This window comes from Equus przewalskii, chromosome 5 (assembly GCF_037783145.1).
Source record: "Equus przewalskii isolate Varuska chromosome 5, EquPr2, whole genome shotgun sequence".
NCBI classification, from domain to species: domain Eukaryota; kingdom Metazoa; phylum Chordata; class Mammalia; order Perissodactyla; family Equidae; genus Equus; species Equus przewalskii.
Genome location: NC_091835.1, coordinates 63,043,337 through 63,063,049, shown reverse-complemented (window position 1 = coordinate 63,063,049; position 19,713 = coordinate 63,043,337). Strand labels below are relative to the sequence as shown.

The 19,713-nt window shown below is 35.6% G+C and overlaps 1 protein-coding gene across 2 annotated transcripts in view; it reads left to right on the top strand.

Moving 5' to 3' along the window:
* Positions 1–19,713, top strand: part of ADAMTS20 (ADAM metallopeptidase with thrombospondin type 1 motif 20) — a 163,783-nt gene that overhangs the window by 59,896 nt on the left and 84,174 nt on the right. For both annotated transcript variants that reach the window (XM_008514714.2, XM_008514712.2), the window contains exons 8-16: positions 11–116; positions 1,926–2,072; positions 3,961–4,102; positions 5,966–6,070; positions 13,171–13,316; positions 14,536–14,717; positions 14,816–14,952; positions 16,987–17,104; positions 19,453–19,548. In XM_008514714.2, coding sequence (XP_008512936.1) covers positions 11–116; positions 1,926–2,072; positions 3,961–4,102; positions 5,966–6,070; positions 13,171–13,316; positions 14,536–14,717; positions 14,816–14,952; positions 16,987–17,104; positions 19,453–19,548 — 1,179 coding nt within the window. The remainder of the gene's footprint in view (positions 1–10; positions 117–1,925; positions 2,073–3,960; positions 4,103–5,965; positions 6,071–13,170; positions 13,317–14,535; positions 14,718–14,815; positions 14,953–16,986; positions 17,105–19,452; positions 19,549–19,713) is intronic.

Sequence of the window (19,713 nt, the reverse complement as noted above, 5' to 3'; positions counted from 1 at the left end):
CATTTTTCAGGTTTAGCAGAATTAGGTACCCTGTGTGACCCTTTGCGGAGCTGCTCCATTAGTGAAGAAAATGGGCTCAGTGCTGCCTTTACCATAGCCCACGAGCTTGGGCACGTGTAAGTACCTTCTGTCACCTCAGTAAAGTGCCTTCATTTATCATTGCACAGGATGCCTAAAATTCCACCTTCAGTTGAGTAATTAGCACCTTTATTTCTTTATAAAATATTATTAGTGTAATTTTCACCCCTGAAATGCTAACTCTGGCTCTTTTGTGATCTATGTCAGGTCAGACAGGCTGCACAGATCAACAGACTAAGCAAAGAACTAGAACTTGGGAATTCTTTTATTTCATTTACTGTTTGGATTACATGACAAGCACTTCTGGCCTCTATCCCTTGTTATCCTAAACATGACCAGGTACTGTCCTCTACCATCTGATGGGAGGGCCTGCAGGGGCTCTTGGTTCTGGGGAACTCCCCAAAACATTTGTAATACCAACTCATTTCTGGCTTTTATATATAGCTCAGAGCTCCAGCAGAGGATGTGGCCTGTAGGAATTTCTTAATCACTGAAAGATTTTTTAAAAGGTTTTCCCCCCAGCCCCAGAGTTTTTTGTAAAAATGTGGGATTCTCCTATCTGTTCCTGCATTATTAGATATTCTACTGGGGATCTATGCTGTAAGAATGGAGGCCGCGATTTCCCGTGATGCTCTCAGAGCTCCCATGGAAAGCCAGAAACCCCTACAAACTCATCCTCTGAAAAATGATTCCAAATGTCCCCAGCACTCCTGGGATTTCTTGGTTATCTGCTGATAAAGAATTGAGGCTAGAGGTAGCTCTCTTAGTTTGACTCCATTTTCTTTTCCTGGTCATGCCTTGACATCATTATTCGGCTGGAATAATTTGAAGTGGAGATCATTTTTATTGAACTAGTGGCTCTTCAGTTCCCTTTTAGCATGCTTGTGTCTCATGATCATCAGCCAGATGTACAGTCAGATTGTTTATTGAAGTGGGGGATGGGATCAGAGCATACCTGGAGGCAATAGATGGGTTGCAGCAAGGTCTGAAAAGCACGATTTGCTGGTTTCCAAGGCTGTTATCTGATAGAAGACTGTTCTCGGAGAGGGTACCATCTTAGACATTTATTTTGTTTCTGAGAAATTTTATAGTTGTCTTTAGAATATGGGTAAGTAGTTTAATTAAAAGGCTGATTTAACTACAAATTTCAGCACACAAGTACCTGAAGCAGGTGGTTTTAATGTTCCTTCTAAATGTGAATTTATACTTGGGTCCTCAAAAGAACGTGTCGGATCTGTTGCTGACCAGCTACTTATTTAATATCATTGCTCTCGTTGTGACGATTTGGTTGCCCTTTAGGTTTGTTTTTATTATTCTAGTTTTATCGAGCATGACTTACTGATTATAGACTAGAAATAGTACTTAGGCTGTTTGATGTAAAATAGATGGATATTATAGAATGGTATGGAGTTAGGGATTAGACAAGTCCGTTTGATACTCTAGCAATAGTCAATGGTCTAGAGTTTCGTGTGGTCTCGCCTTTATCTAACCTTTCCACACATATCTTCTAGGATATGCATGTTGAAAACTGCAGGTGTTTTTATGTGAATGCTATGTCCATATTGTGATGAGATGAGCCAGAATCCAAATGTTTTGTTTAGATTCAGGTACCAAATCAACAGACGAGGCTACTGAGCAAAGTTATATAGTCTAGTGTTTCTCAGAGATCATGTGCTTCTAAACATGAAGGTAACCCTAGTTTTATAGTGCTTTATGGAGAGATCAAGGGTACACATTCTGATGTCATCAAATTTATCTGCATTTTACAATATAGTGCAGTGTAAAAGATCTGTTACTAATGTTGTATATATATTTTAGTATTCTTAAGTGTTCATTTTTATTTTTAGATTTAATGTTCCACATGATGATAGTTTTAAATGTAAGGAAACTGGAATTAAACATCAATATCATGTAATGGCTCCAACTTTAAATTACCACACAAGTCCTTGGACCTGGTCAAAATGCAGTCAGAAATATATCACTGAATTCCTAGAGTAAGTCAGATTTTATGTTCCTTTAGTTAAATAATTGAACATTTATTAGTTTATAAAATTTGAAATTTCTATGTTCTTTTAACGTGGTTCAATTTCTGTCTAATTTTTCATTGTTTAAATTTAAGCTTTACTGTACAAATGGATATTTAAAAACAAGAAAAGAGTAAAAGAGTTACATTATTTAATTCCAAAAAAAAAAAAAATTGGAGGGGGGCGCTGGTATTTCAGACATAGCTATTGTTTTCTTTTATTTGGGCTCTCTATTATAATGAAAACTCCTTTTTAGGGGATACTTATGTGGGAATTACAGCTCCCTTGTATGCATTTGAATTTTTTCAGAAGCTACCAGTTAATATTTTGAGAGGAGTTTGAGTGGCTCAAGTTTGAGGTGCTCTCGAAGCTAAAGGGAATAGCTGAAGTCAAACTATGAATATTGCAAATAGCTTCTAAAGCCACAGGGATCCGGAGTCTCTGGGTTAACATATTCTTTTAGAGGCTCTTCCTGGCTCTGAAGAGAGGTGGCGGATCCAGGTTTTTCTCACCTTGTCTCTCCATCTCCTATCAGGTTTCTCTACTTCCCAACTTTTATCCAAGTGATGTTTCTATTATAGTTACTGAAACTTGTGCAAAAGGCAAGGCCAAGCTCTTTCCAGGGATCTTTTTTGTATTAATGCAATACTGTTTCATTTCTTCTACTACGCATTCTCATCACACATGCATGCAGTTTCTAGTCCCCTCTCTTTATGAGAACTATGGGAATAAATGAAACCATGCTTTGGAATATATGTTCATAATATATCCCATAATTATAATCAACAGCGATTGTTTACCCTTGTATGGGGACTTTATTTAAAAGCACAACACAAAATTGCTTATCTTTACGTGATTACATGTAGCTTTGTTGAAGAGCTAACCGTGCTATTGATTGGCAATGCCAGTGGGTGTGCTTTCTTTTGGAAAGGAGTAATATTAAGATTCTCTCCAACAGGAATTTTAAAGGTTACATGTTCATTTTTTTGACAGAATTTATTATATCCTTCTAGCCACTAAAAATTTCCAAAACAATATTTCTTTTAATTATTGCAATGGAACAAATTATTGCTTTTAATCCAACTGGAATGGCATTTTCACAGAGTTTTCTGTAGGCTAGATATTACATGACAAACTAGGAGTAACAAATATACATTTCCCCTGCTATTTACCACTTTTATAATGCCTTTAAATATAGTATGTCATGTACTCTAATAGAAACTTGCAAGGTAGATATTACCACTCTCAATTTTCAGATGAGGAGACTGAGGGTCAAGGAGATAACTAACTTGTCCACAGCCATGCATGCTGTGGAACCAGACTGCAGACTCCCAAGGCTGGCATTCTTGACTCTGTATTATAATTCCTTCTGAAAAAACCTCTTTGAAGTGGAGACAGCATAACACTTTTTGAAATTCATTTGTTTTGTTGTCATTTAGAACTGTAAATGTATTTTCTCAAATGATTTGAAAATTTATTTTTATTTTTACATTTTGGCAATTTGGGCGTTAGATACAAGGTATTACTATTGGATAGCAAAGTAGACCAAAAGTGTAGTGTGATCAAAAAATGAATGTATGTTTCATAACCTATGTTCTGATGAATATATGTTCGTCTTTCTTTTTAAAAATGGTACCTTTAAGGCAGTTCTGGGCATCAAATGAGAACAAACATACAAAAAATCCTTTGTGAACTGTGAGGTTTTCTTACTGACTTTGATATGAGTTGGTTATTAAACTGTGAACAAATACCGATATTCTCCTTGAAAGTGCAGAACAACAGAAAATATAATAAAGCATTTTATCCTGAAATGCATCCATGTGTGTTCACAATATTTTATTTTCTGTCATCGGTACAGTACTGGTCATGGGGAATGTCTCCTTGACAAACCAAATGGAAGGATATATGATCTGTCTTCACAACTTCCTGGATTAATGTACGATGTAAACAAGCAATGTGAACTTATGTTCGGTCCTGGGTCACAAGTGTGTCCCTATTTGGTAAGAAAAATTCTGTCCTTTTATTTGAAAACTACCATAACGTTGTAGTTAGAATATATTTCCGGATATCCATTTATTCTCTTGGACAGAAGGTGAACTAGACATATCTTAAACATTTTTAAGACTTAGAAAAATTTGGTCAGAAAGGGGTTAAAAAAGGGAAACTGAAATTAAGTACTTATATGCCAGGTACTGCGTTAGGCACTTAAAAATGATCCTTGTTAACTCTCACAAAATCTTATGAAATATTTCCATTTGGAAAACACAGCCACAGATAAGTTATTGAAAATTAAAAGCATTCAAATACTTATTTTCAAATGATATTATTTTGGAGGTGGGGGAGAAAATATACGTATTTGATAATGAGTTGTATTAAAGGACTCAGGAATCTAATAGACTACTGTTTTTTGTGGGTTTTTTTTGAGGAAGATTAGCCCTGAGCTAACTGTTGCCAATCCTCCTCTTTTTGCTGAGGAAGACTGGCCCTGAGCTAACATCCATGCCCATCTTCCTCTGCTTTATATGTGGGACGCCTACCACAGCATGGCGTGCCAAGTGGTGTCATGTCCGTACCCGGGATCTGAACCTGCGAACCCCGGGCCGCCGAAGCAGAACATGCGCACTTAACCGCTGCGCCACCAGGCTAGCCCCTAGAGTACATTTTAATTTACACAAATTTGAATCCAAAGGAATGAAATTTGGGGCTTATTGTTTAGTTTTCATTAAGCTATTGCTTTATAATTTAGAAGATTTTTCATAGGTTAGATATGTTAAATTTCTGCTGAAATAGCTGATTTAACACTTTTACTGGATTTGTAATCATGATTTTGTCTTATTTTGGATTACATTTAGGATTTAGTTTGAATAAATGTCACTCCTTTGGTGAATCGTGCCTTACTTTTCCAAGAATAGTGGTCATTCCATTTTCTTCGTTCCTGTACAAACCTTTGCCAAATTGCCAGATTGTGAGGCTCACTGGACCAGGAGTGCAGCCTTATTCATTTAAATAAAGATATAGCCCCAGTGTTCAGTTCAGGATCTGCCACATAATAGGTCCTTTAAAATCAATGCTTATTGAATGTTGAATTAATGAATGAAAGTTACTTAACAGTGAGCACAGGGACATACAAAGCATATTCCACACAGTGAATATTGTTCCTAAAATCTTAAGTTTATAATCATTAATTTTATAAGCCTGTAAACATCCACTATGGAGATGGGAAGATTTACCTTAATTTTTTGTTATAAAAGATGCATTTCTTTCTTAGCTGATTTAGATACCAAATAAACTTTGAATTTAAATTCAGAAAAAGAAAGGAATTGTCTTGGGTATAGCTCCTGTGAGCCTTTATGGATTTTTGTTTCTTGTGATAACTTTAGAACTCTTTGTTCAAAAGTTCAAAGTATGCATTATATTCACAAACTAGGAAACCAGTATACATTATACAGTATTTCTATGCACATTATTCATACATTCCACTGTCGGATCAAAAGGAGCTTTTGGAAACTCCTTGTGCATAACATTTAACAACAAAAAGTCCTTTAGAAAAATGTCTTGCAAAGAGAAAAAAATGTCTCACATAATTTTGAATATTTCCATCCCAGTTCCTTTCTCCCATTGTTCAACATAGCATGAAAATCTAAAATTTTTAAAAACTAAATGTTGCCATTTTATGTGTTTAGAAGAAAATCGATGAGTAGAGCTTACTTAGTAAAGATTTTTTTTACTGATTATTTCCAGCTCTGACCATGAAATCAGGAAATATATGGGATCAACTTATAAACCGATACATTATACTGAGTTGATCCAGTGGTTGTATTATTATTTTTACTCTTACTTGCCTGCTTTTTGTTACTCTGCAGAAACAATGCAGGCGTCTGTGGTGCACGAGTGCAGAAGGAGTTCACAAGGGCTGTCGCACTCAACACATGCCACTGGCAGATGGAACAAACTGTGGTCCTGGGATGGTAGGTTTTCCCGAAGGGTGAGTCTTGTGTCAAGAGATTATCCAAGGATGTGATTGCTCTGCATTCCAGCCCTCTTCATTATTCGCTGTCAACTTTTGTTCTGCTGGTTGAATGTTAATGTTTTTGCCATGTTTGTTTGATATAGTACATTAAGTGAATTAAATTTTTAATTTCGCCATTTTTTTCAAGATCTAGCAGATGAATATTAAAGTTACACATAGTTATATAAATAATTACATGGATATATAGTTATTTAAGTGTATTATAGTCTTGCCATTAAAAATGAGTATATAGACTGAACTCCCCAATCAAAAGACACAGAGTGGCAGGATGGATCAAAGAACAAGATCCAACAATATGCTGCCTCCAGGAAACACACCTCAGCCCCAAAGACAAACAGACTCAGAGTGAAGGGATGGAGAACAATACTCCAAGCTAATAATGAACAAAAGAAAGCAGGTGTCGCTATACTAATATCAGACAAGGTAGATTTCAAAGCAAAACAGATAAAGAAAGATAAAGAGGGACAGTATATAATGATAAAAGGGACTCTCCACCAAGAAGACATAACACTTATAAATATATACGCACCCAACACAGGAGCACCAAAATTTGTAAAGCAACTCTTAATAGAACTAAAAGAAGACATCAACAACAATACAATAATAGTAGGGGACCTCAACACACCATTAACACCAATGGACAGAACATCCAGACAGAAAATCAACAAGGAAATAATAGAATTAAATGAAAAATTAGACCAGATGGACTTAATAGATATATATAGAACACTTCATCCAAAAACAGCAGGTTACACATTCTTCTCAAGTGCACATGGAACATTCTCAAGGATTGACCATATTTTGGGAACCAAAGCAAACATCAATAAATACAAGAGAGTTGAAATAATATCAAGCATCTTTTCTGATCATAATGCTATTAAACTAGAAATCAACTACAAGAAAAAAGCAGAGAAAGGTACAAAAATGTGGAGACTAAACAACACGCTTCTCAACAAACAATGGATCATTGGAGAAATTAAAGAAGAAATCAAATTTTATCTGGAGACTAATGAAAATGAGAACACGACATACCAAAACATTTGGGATGCAGCAAAAGCAGTCCTAAGAGGGAAATTCATCGCAATACAGGCCCACCTCACTAAACAAGAAAAAGCTCACATAAGCAACCTCAAACGACACCTAACAGAACTAGAAAAAGAAGAACAAACAAAGCCCAGAGTCAGTAGAAGGAGGGAAATAATAAAAATAAGAGCAGAAATAAACGATATTGAAACAAAAAAGGCAATAGAAAGGATCAATGAAACAAAGAGTTGGTTCTTCGAAAGAATCAACAAAATTGACAAACCCCTAGCCAGACTCACCAAGAAAAGAAGAGAGAAATCGCAAATTAATAAAAAATGAGTATATAGACATAAAGGTCCTTATGTTTCAGCCAACCCCCCAAATTCAAGGATGTTACCATTGTATACATTTTATCCCATAAAATTCAGTTAAGTATAACAAAGTTCTAAGTGGCTTCTTCAGATCTTTATTGGTTCTAAACCTATTAAAATACGTTATACCCCTAAAATAAACTGCCTACCAACCTACATCTTTACCATTCTAACATCCGTCACGAACTTACCTAAATCTGCCAACAGGATGTTGAGTGATAGGGCTCACCATGGTAATGAAACGTGCTGTGTGTGAGGATGAGGTCGATTGTACTTGGTGCTCTAGGATGAGGCCAAGTTCTGTTGGCCTTAGTGGCCAGTGTGTCTGCGTTGAATATGTTTTAGTCTGTTAGCCTCCTCTGAGCTAGCTCAGTGCAAAAGAAACACTTCCTTGGCAATGGATTGACTAGTGCGGCCTCTGTTGTTAACTTCACATTAGGTAGGAGTAAAAACTTCTTAAAATTAAGGTCAGGTCACTAGCTGAACTTGTGTCTTTACCTCCCATTGCTTCATTGAAATGTTTGTACCAGCTCTTGCCCTTTTCTGGAATCACTTTTCCATCTAAAGCCACGTGGTTTCCATGAGTGTTGCTCACATCACAAGTGAATTGATTATTAAAGTTTTATTTGGAACTTCAGCAGTTTTTGCTGTAGCTGAAGTACTCATTGAAATGGTTTAGCATTCAGATTACTTTATTTTAGGATCAAATTCTAGGGGACTTCAGTTCATAGCTTTAAGCTAGAACTGAATTCTAATATTTGAACTGTAATTTCTCTAAAATTTCTATTTTGAGGGTAAGAATTATTAAAAAGCCTTTATTTTTCTCACTTCTTGTGAGCAGTACTAGTAATTGACTTTTTGGGAGAGGAGTGGCATTTGTGATAGTTACTGATTATCTGAGAGTGAGCAGAGAAAAAACCTCTTTGAAGTTTGAATGCTGAACTTCTGATATTAGATAGAGGACTTGTTCCAAGATGCTCACCTGATTCCAATCTAGGATAGGACCCTAGTGGCCTTAGCAAGGTTTAAAGGTACTATATGCCATGGACTTTCAGGTTTCATTGCATGTGGCTAAAATAGTGGTTGACATATTTATAAATATCAAGAGATACTATTTATAACTAATTCATTGAGCAGTCTAAATCCAGTTCAGGCATAAAAATGATTTTTAAAAATTGAGATATAAGTAAAACGTACAGATCTTAAGTGTACAGTTTGATAGGTTTTAACAAATGTAGATGCACACATAGCCAGCAACCCTGTCAAGATTAGAACATTTCCATTGCCCCGGAAAGGTCACTCTTGCCTCTTTGTAGACAATTTCTCTTCTCTAGAAACAACTCCTGTTCTTGTTTCTATCTCCATAGATGAGTTCATCTGTTCTTGACTATAATGTAAGTTGAACTATGTAGTATACCCCTAATTGGGGGAGGGAGGATTGGGTCAAGCTTCTTCTGTTCAACATAGTTTTTGAGTTTCATCCATAGTATTGTGTGCATCAATACTTCATTCTTTAATGTTGTAGTATAATTCAGCTGTACAAATGCACCATAATTTGTTTATCTGTTCTCCTGTTGATGGACATTGGGGTCATTTCCAGTTTTCGGCTGTTAGGAATAAAGCTGCAATGAGCATTCCTGTACAAGTCTTCTTGTGGACATATGTTTGCATTTCTCTTGAGTAAATACCTTGAGTAGAATTTCTGGGTCATAGGGTATGTGTGTGTTTAACTTCCTAAGAAAGTACCAAACAATTTTCCGAAATATGTGTACCATTTTAAACTGCTCCAAGCATGTATGAAGGTTCCAGTTGCTCTGCAGTCCTTGCCAACTTTTGATATTGTTAATCTTTTAATAAAATCATAGCCATTCTGGTGGGTGTAACATGGAATCTCATTGTGGTTTTAATTTGCATTTCCCTGATTATTGTCAATGTTGAGCATCTTTTCAACTGCTTATTAACCATTTGAATATTTCCCCAATGAGATGGTAAGGTGGGCTTGGATTTACTGGAATTCAACATAAATGTGATGAGATGCTGAGACCTACTTTAAAGCCTGTGGAGATTAAAGAGTAGAGATGGCATCTGGGGTTTCAACATGTGGATCCTGATAGATATAAATTTCCTTTCTTTTTATTAATTGGAGATAATGAGCCCCTATGCATTAGCCATATTCAGTATTAAGTGGACCTTGTATTCAAGGGAAATCTTAAACAAATGTCCTACAATTTTGCCTTAACACTCTCCTTTAGTCCCTTTGTCTTGTGACTATCTTACATCTGAGACGTTATATGCTTTTAGTAGTAAGTCCACTTGCATGAAGACATGGTGAATGACATGGTGACAATGAGTTAATTTTACTACATGGTGAATAATATAACAGTCTATCTTTTTCATGCTCAGATCTCTCAGACATATATATATAGAGAGAGAATGCACAAGAGTGTGTGTGAGGATTATTTGAAATGTTTTTGGATGATTCCCATAAAATTTACGTGCACACAGTGCCACAGTGCATTCTATCAAGATTTTGTTTTTGTTCACTTCTAATGTGGATTTCTCATACTGAATGATTTGTTCTAATGGAGGGCACAAAGCATTTTTCCTGCTATTAAGCTTGGTTGTGGGATTCATTCATTCAACAAAGACATATCAAGGGCCTACTGTATGTCAGGCACTATTCTAGGTGTGTAGGATACATCAGCGAACAAAAGAGAAAAGCTGCTCATGGAGTTTACTTCTATGGGGAGGGTAGAAGATTACAAACAACTAGCATAACAGTACTGTGACCAATAAGTGCCATGGGCAATAAAAAAAAGAGCAGAAAAAGGATTGGAAGTTTTCTGGTAGGAGAGAGCAGATTGTAGTTTAAAATATGATGATCAAGGTAGCAGATCTTATGGAAAGTTGCCACGAACTGTCTTAAGAGAAGTGAGAGAGTTAGCTATGAGAATATCTGGGGAAGTGAGTTCCAGGCAAAGGAAACAGCTGAGCTCCTATATCTGGAGTGTTCCTGATGCGTTCAAGGAAGGCATCGGGGCTGGAGGGGAGTGAAGAGAGAGATGTGTAGATGTAACTGGAGGAATATTATTTGGGGCCTTGGAGGCCATTGTGAGAACTTTACATTTACTCAAAGTGAAATCACTGAGGGTTTTGAGCAGAGGAATCACTTGATTTAATTTATTTAAAATTAAGTTATAAAAGGATCATCCTGACAACTGTTCAACCTAAACTGCAGGGGGCAAGAGTGGAAGCAGAGATTTACTGAAGGAGCTATTGCAATGGTAGAGGTGAGAGATGCTGGTCACTCAAACCAGAGGGGGAGCAGTGGAGGTGATGATTAAAAGTCAGCTTTTCTATGTTTTTGAAGGAAGTAGAACATTAGCTAATTATTAGATGTGCAATGTTAGAGGAGGAAGAGATCAAATGACTAGATTTTCGGCTGATTGAGTTAGCTCAGCTCACCAGGTTTTGCGGGGCAGGGCAGGAGTTTGGTTTTGGGTTTGCTGTGTTTGAAATGTCTGTTAGAAATGAGGAAGCAGCTGTATATACAGTCTAGAGTTCAGGAAAGAGATCTGGACTGGGAATGATTATTCATAGAGAAGAATAAATGACCAAGATTTGAGCCTGGGGCATTCCAACATGAAGGGGTCAGAAAGAAGAAGAAGAAACAGCAAAACAAACTGTGAAAGAGTAATCATTAGAGAAGAAAGAAAACCAAGAGTGTGTGGAGCTCTGGAAACCGAGAGGAAAAAAATAACTGTATGAAAGAAGAACGATTAGTTGTGTCACGTACTGCTAAGTCCAGGAAGACTGACTGCGAACTGGCCATTGTGGAGACCTACAGCTGAGCAGATTCAGGGAAGATGGGGCATAAAAGCCTGGCTGGGGTGGGGTTGTGAGAGCATAGGCAGAGAGAGTTAGGCAATGAGCATTTCTTTCAAGAAGAAACAGGACAGTCGCTGGTGAGGGAATTGAGATCTAAGAAAAGTTGTTTTTGTTTCTAAAGTGGGAGAAACAAGAGTGTATTTCCATGTTAATGAGAATGATCTAGTTCTTCTCAAACTATCTCTAGTAAAGGACCAATCTTTTTTTAAAAAAAATCGAATCATTTATAAACTGGTACTTTTGTATAAAATGTAAAAATGATTGAGTAGGAAAATGAAATGAAAAAGACAAAGTATAAGCCAGATATTCCTATGGAAAACAAAATGGTGGTTCCTCAGAAAATTAAAAATGGAATTATCATATGACCCAGCAATACTGCTTCTGGGTACATATCCTAAAGAATTGAAAACAGGGTTTCAGAGATATTTGTACACCCAGGTTCATAGCAGCATTATTCACCATAGCCAAGAGGGGGAAACAACCCAAGTGTCCATCAGTGGATGAGGGAATAAACGAAATGTGGTAGATACATACACTGGAATATTATTCAGCCTTAAAGGAAGGGAGTTCTGACACATGCTACAACATGTCTGAACCTTATGCCGAGTGAAATAAGCCAGTTATAAAAAGACAAATGTATGATCTCAATTATATGAGATATCTAGAGTAGTCAAACTCAAAGAAACAGAAAGTAGAATGGTGATTGCCAGGGGCTGGGAGGAGGGGAGAATGGGGAGTTATTGTTTAATGGGTGTAGAGTTTCAATTTAGGCAAATGAAGAGTTCTGTAGATAGATGGTGGTGATGGTTGCATGACAATGTGAATGTACTTATTGCCACTGAACTGTACACTTAAAAATGGTTAAGGTGGTAAATTTTATGTGTATCTTGCCACAGTTGAAAATAAATATAAGCTTATTTTTAAATTATTAACTTTAATAAACAAAATTATCATCAATGTCTTGTAAAAGTTTCTGAATGCTTACTCTTAATTTCTACTCATCTCCTCACAGACTGACAGCAACTAGTCCATAGACCAGCATCAGTGCATGAAACACATTTTGATTAGTTTTCATGTAGTGGAGACCGGAACACTGGTGTAGGAGAGATGAGGGAATTGCTGGAGTGATGTTCTGAGTAGTGAGAAGGGGTAAGATTGAGTGCATAGGTGGAGGGATTGACTTTGGCTAGGATCCTGGATTTTTCATGTATAAAAATAAGGCTGTGTACTGGGCATAGATGCTGTTGGGTGGGTAGAAGGAGTGGAAGGAGAGTGTGGTAGATTCTTCTGTAAGGTTCCGTTTTCTTGATGAAAGTAAGAAACAGGGATCATTGAGACTTTGGATGAGATGGAATTGAAAGTCAGCTAAAAGAGTGAGGGTGTGATATCTTTGTGTGAAAAAACAGAAGCATGGATTTGTACTATATTAATCTAACATTTGCTTCTTTTTAAAAAATATTTATTTTGCTAAATTTTCCCCATATGCATAGGTCTTTCCTCCCACAGTGATACTCTAAATCTCAAAGCCAAGGAAAATTTCCTATTCTTCTTGCATTTTATAGATCTTGCAGTTACTAAATAGATTCTCAAGAGATATTCATAAAGTGTTATATGTAATCACATTTCTGAATTAATAACCTTTTGCTTTAAATCGTATACATTTTGTTGTTCTCTTGATCTTTATGCTTCTATTAGAATTTCTGCGATGTTCTGATTAGATAAACAGGAATCATTTCTTTTTGTGTTATTTTCATAGCATTGCCACCATGGGCTATGTGTAAACAAAGAAATGGAAACACGTCCTGTAGATGGCGAATGGGGACCATGGGGACCTTACAGTTCTTGTTCAAGAACATGTGGAGGTGGAATCAAAAGCACAACCAGACTCTGTAATCGCCCCGAGTATGTCTTTTTTATGTCACTGTAAATTAAGATTATCTCAAGGCACCAGACAATAAACATCAGTTTCATTCTCTTCTAAACTGGAGGTCAGTCTGTAAGTTTCTGACATTCAGAAAACTTCTGGAATACTTTAAGCCATATTACTTTATATCTTGGTAGATTCAGACCTTAGGAAAAAAAAAACAACCTAAATAGATTTTTTTAAGTCTTAGAATCTGAGTTGAGACAGACCCATTTACTTTTTTGTTTTCTGCTTTAGTGTAAACTTGAGAAATAGATATAATGACTGTAATATAATGGGATTTTTACATTTACTGTGTTTCTGTTGAAAGATCTGCCTCCTTTCAACTATTTTGGCTCTCCTGGACAAAATATATAGTTTCGTTACCACTTTTTTTGTTTTGTGTAATTTGACACATCATATTTTCTTTCTCGGCTTCTCATGTTATAGATGCATCAGTGTCTTTAGCTTGACTGATGCATTATTCCCCCTTATCCAACTATTTAAAAGAACTTAAAGGTTCCATAAAGATTTTTAAGTAATGTTTGTTATATATAAATTGGTAAGCAATCTGACACTTTTCATTTAAAGTCTATTAACAAGAATTTTTAATGCAGTAATGTGACATACTTCGAATAGAATGAGTTCATTTGAATTTTAAAAAAGCTAAATTATGCTAGAAGTCTTCATATTAAAAAATGCTAACAGAGGAGTTTTTGTTGTCCAGCATAAGTTGAAATAAAGAGATGGATGCATATAGATTGATACCATGAAACTCTTTAAGCTGAGTGATGAGTAGGATATAAATGACAAACACGCATATATATACATATATATATATTTTAATTTAACATATTATCTTCCTTTTGTTATCATCTTTGTCTCACTATCTGTCTTTTTTCCCCAGAGAATGAACAAACCCTTTTTTTTAAGTTTTAAAACAAATTCCCATCATTAGCTGATTCCTTTTTAGTTAAGTCATGAATAAGATATCATTTCTGCCCTCCAGGCCACAGTGTCCAACCTAAGATGGATGTTTTTACAGTTTATTAGCCATAAAATCGCTTAAAAACCATGTTACATTCTTCTGTTAAAAACAAAGTGTTAATGGGGCATCAGTGGTTTTCCCGATCCTGGAAAAGAATGGAGCAGTTTTAGAAGTGAATGGCAGAGATACTGTTGTACTGATGTGCTTTAAAATGTAATGAATTTGACTAGGCCGAGAAACGGAGGAAAGTACTGTGTGGGCCGCAGGATGAAATTTCGATCATGTAACACTGATTCATGTCCAAAAGGCAAGGAAGACTTTCGTGAGAAGCAGTGCTCAGATTTTGATGGTAAACATTTCAACATCAATGGTCTTTCCCCAAATGTGAGGTGGCTTCCAAAGTACAGCGGGAGTAAGTAATTAGAATATTTTTTTGATGTCAGACTTTTTTGAGACATAGGAACGCACAGCTGTATTTTTGTGCACCCAAAATTTGACTGCTTCTTACAGTTGCCATGAAAGATCGCTGTAAACTCTATTGTCGGGTTGCCGGAACCACTAACTTCTACCAACTGAAGGATAGAGTTGCCGATGGTACTCCTTGTGGAACTGAAACGAATGACATCTGCGTTCAAGGCCTGTGTCGGGTAAGTAAACTTATTATATTTAAAGTGACTTTCAGAATGCTCTTCTTTTTCTTTAACCAAATATGACTTCTCTTACTTCAGAATACATTCTTGTGAATGCCAATACAGCGACCTTTGGTGATAATCACGCTGTCTATAGGAGCATCATGAGGAGACTTTGTTGCTAGGTGATTTTCTGTCATCAAAATAAGTTTACTGATTTTGTTTTGCCTATGGTACTCAAAATCGAGATGCGGGATGAGGTTAGCTTCCTGAAAAGATCGAAAATATTGGGACACCAGGGTCATAAAGTCATTTTGCTCCTTAAAATGTGACTTTCTGTGGAGATTGTTTTCCCCCTCTGTGTTAGAGGGGATGATATCCTCCCTTCCTCCCTCTTTCCATCCATGTGTCTTTTTGGGTACATTCAACAAACATTTACTGAGTCCCTAATATATGTCAGATGAAAGGATGGAACAGAGGACCAGCCTCTACAGATTTGTGGGGGAGATAGGCATGTACAGAATTAGAACACAGTGCTGTGGGGTTGTCTGCAAGGTGCCATAGGGATATTATGGGAAGAATGTCTTATTTTATGAGAAAGTGGGTAAAGGACTGAGAGAAAGCTCATGGAGGGTATGAGGCTTGAGCTAATTAAGAGTGAGTAGGGTTCAGAAAAGTGAGAAAGTAGGGGACCAAGGTTGGAGGTAGGGACCAGCTGATGGTTGTTAATATCCCCTTTTTTCTGAAGTCCTTGGAGATCCCTAGAGGGATTTGGAATTGAACAAGAGAGATGATTTGATTTGCGTATTAAAATCTTCAGAATGTACTGGGTTAGTAGAAGATTGGAGACAGGTGGGCCATTTAGTTGACTTCTAGGTGAGAGCAGATGAGAGCTTCAATTAAAACGCACACATTGCAGATGGTGATCTTAAAAATGGATGGTAGGTTTGATAACTAAGATGGTGAATGTTGTCAAAAGAATACAAATGTCATCTTATAAGCTGATTCCTTTGGTTAAGTGGACCAATTTCTTCTCTCTATAACCAAACACCTATTACCAGTTACCTAGGTGATAAAAGGCCTTGCACCCCAAGGGCTAATTAGATGTTCAAAGAAACTTAAAATAACTTACACATTGGAAATAGATTAAATACTAGAAAAAGGGTACTCAGTGGCCTGAAAAACTTGTTTTATCTAAATTAACAGCAGAAAGTCATATATAATGAAAAAAATAAGGCAATAGATGCATACTACCTTCAGAAAATATCTGGTTGAAATTTGCATTTTGGAAATATTTGCCTTGTGTATAAAATTCGTGACATTGATGAAATTTTCTTGTTTTTCGGATCGCTGAATTTAGAGTATTCCAAAGAACTAAAAGTTATTTCAACATATGCAGAGGACACCATCTGTATGGAGAGGAGCTGCACTGTTCTTTTAAAACCGTAGAACAAACCATATACTTTCACATTTATTTATTCATTCTTTTCATAAACACTGTTCATTATGCTAGATGTTAATTTTGGAAAACTAAATTGTTTCTTTCAAATGTACTTGGTTTATTCCCGGAGTTCTAAGGTCATGAGTTCAAAAAAAAAAAAAAATCATGAAAGACATCTTTTTGGAGTTATTTTAATGTATTACTTATATAATTATACTTTTTTTCCCTTTTGAATTACATTTCTTTAAAGAGTGGTTTTCAAATGGTAGGTATAGGAATCACTGTCAGTGTTTGTTATAATGTGAATTTCTAGGTTTTACCTCCAAGGATTTTAATTCAGAAAATCTGGGAATCTGCTTTTTTCAATGCCACCCCAAGTGATTTTGATGCAGGAGGTGTGTGGATGACCCTTTGGAAAACACTGCTTTGTCAACCACGTGACCAGATGTGTAAAAATATTGCTGTCCAACAAGATCCATAGATATTCTGAAAAAATCCTATTGTATCAAATCTATCAATTGAAAGGATATTTGTGAAAAGAACTTTGTAAAGTCCCATGCTTGCCATTAGTCATTTTGATTTGATTGATTGTCATTGATTGTATTTTGAAGCAAGCTGGCTGTGATCATGTGTTAAACTCCAAGGCCAAGAGAGACAGATGTGGAGTGTGTGGTGGGGATAACTCGTCATGCAGGATGATGGCAGGTGTCTTCAACAGTGCTCATTATGGTAAGCTGTGTGCTGGTTTCGAGTTTTCCCTTTTATTTGATATAATAGAGTATATAATGAAGGTATGATAGTTATGGTTTGTTATTGTTTTGTCTACTCTATACCCTTAGTTAAAAATGATTGTTAAACAAAAATTTCCTAAATATAAAAAATCTTATACCAGATGTATCCTTGAACTAATAAATTCAACTGCTTTAAGGCAAATCTGATTCTTAAAAATTTATTAGGTGCATTTATTAGAGTAAATCCAGTGATAATTGACAGTGATGTATGAATAGTCCCCCCAATTGATGAAGTGTTTTTACTGCTGTTCCTGTAATCTGTAATGTATATACTTATAATTTTTTCAGGAAACTTACTTTCAATTATTTTCATCACTTGAACCACGTTTTTTGGTATGGCCTGGCCTATCTGTTCTGTTTCTTACTGATGACATTGAAAATGATTGAAGGTGAAGGATGGAATCATTAATTTAAATGTTGATTTGGAATTAGTATTACATTTGATTTTCCAGGAAGTATCTGGATTACAGATATAATTGATATTTGGCTGTGATTTTAGTTTTCTTCAAAATTATGAGATAATAGATATTTTTCATTCTAAAATTTTCTAGGAAAACTTTATGGTAATAAAAACAGCCCTTTAAAACTTTCCTTGGAAATAAAAACATATTTTTTACAGTTTTATTGTTCAGCTTTAAATTGTGTTCACATGTGTTTGAACACAGTTAAGTTGATATGCATTGCTTTAATTAAAGCAGTATAATTTAAAACACAAAATTTGTGTTTTTATATATATGAAAAGTATAGTACATTTCATACTCTGGTGATGCTTATGCATCTTAGTTACTAGATGCTTTGACATATTATTTTTCTAGTTTTTATGATTTATTATTTCATGGGAGCCATACATATTTGACCTTCTTTTATGACCAGTGGCATACATTCATCAAAGTCTGGTCTATTCGCTGGAAAACATTTTTTTTTCTGTATAAAACCACATGAGCTAAATTAAGATCAGATATTTAACCTTGCCAAAGTTGTCCTACGAATTAACCAGTTTGCAAATGGAAAAAGATGTTAAATTTTTGCAGGGTCTGAATAACATTTGTCACATTACTGCCCCCTGGTGGTCGTCTTCATCTTGTCACTTTTGCAATGCTGAGGACTTGCTTTCTTGAAAAAATATAATAGCAAAGACATACATGGTGGAGGTAGTAGAAATATTTTAGTCAAAAAGTCATGAATTAAAATTATTCTTGTAGACTGATAGCCTTCAACCAATATGCATGTAGTATACACAGAATCCTCAGACCATTTGTCACCTTATATTTAAATGTGATCCCTTAAAAAGAGATAAATAAGGCTGCTCTAAGAACGTGCAAGGTAATCTCACATGAGGGTTGCAAACTTAAGCTCTTTTAAAACTTCCTCTTAATGTCATCCCATATTTATCCAAGTTAGAGTATGAGAAAATTTCAGCTCCTTTTATTCATGTATTAAACAGAAGGGAAAAATCCCAATAAGAAAAAGGAAAAACTTAGAATAATACCATAGCAAAATTAATTGTTGAATTAAAACCTGAGAGTATTTGGACAACTATGTAACATGACTGTTTCAGTGTGGGGAAATGTTCTTTCTTGTTTAATATATATTTGATAAAGTGTTTCCTCTTCTTTTGAGCAATGCCAGTATACTGAATGTGGTCTGATAAAATAGAAATATTATTCATATTTCTCTCAAGTAAACTCTTTACTTTTTTCTTGACAGTTTATTAGTAGACTTTAAAAAATAATGTAAAATTTTGAGGGTAGCTATAGGGATTCCTGCTTACACTAGAAACTAAAAGCTTAAGAAAAATGTTTCTCATTAACTTTCATTATTTTGTTGTTCACTGAATCTCTGTGTACACATATAGCAATGACCAAGTATTTTGATCTCTCCTGGATTTGTGAAAAGCACTTGGAATCTTGTGTATTTTCCTATTAGGAAGTATAAAATGTCAGTGTATTAGTCAAATTTAAAAATTAATATATGCATTAAATATCTCTGGAGCTATAATACTAGCATTAGTCTTAGTCTATATTCAGAATTTTAGAAGTGATAAAAATTAGGAAGCATACTTTAAGAATCCCAAACTCTGTATGTTTCTAGACAACATCCACTTTTTCTCAACCCTTAGTAATTTGTGTAAGGCATTGATCCAAAAAGAATAAGCACTTGTGTCATTTTTCAAAGATAAAATGAAATTAAGTCTGACTCTGCTATTCAAATTTTTCAGTTGTTCAGCAGTAATAGGCTCTGGGTCATCTGCTTTTTGTGAAAGTTAACATGTAAATTATATTGCAGGTTATAATGTTGTTGTAAAGATTCCCACAGGAGCAACAAACATTGATATTCTTCAGCACAGCTATTCTGGAAAACCAGAAGATGACAATTACCTTGGTAAACATTTCTAGTAAATAGCCAATATGTGGTTCGCGTGCAATTTCATGGAGGTCTGCGATTGATGTAAATTCTTGGAAGGCAAGAAGAGCCCCTTGAACAAACATGCAGTTGCAGTTCATACCAAGTTTAAATCATCTGACTTCCTATACATGGTTATTTCTT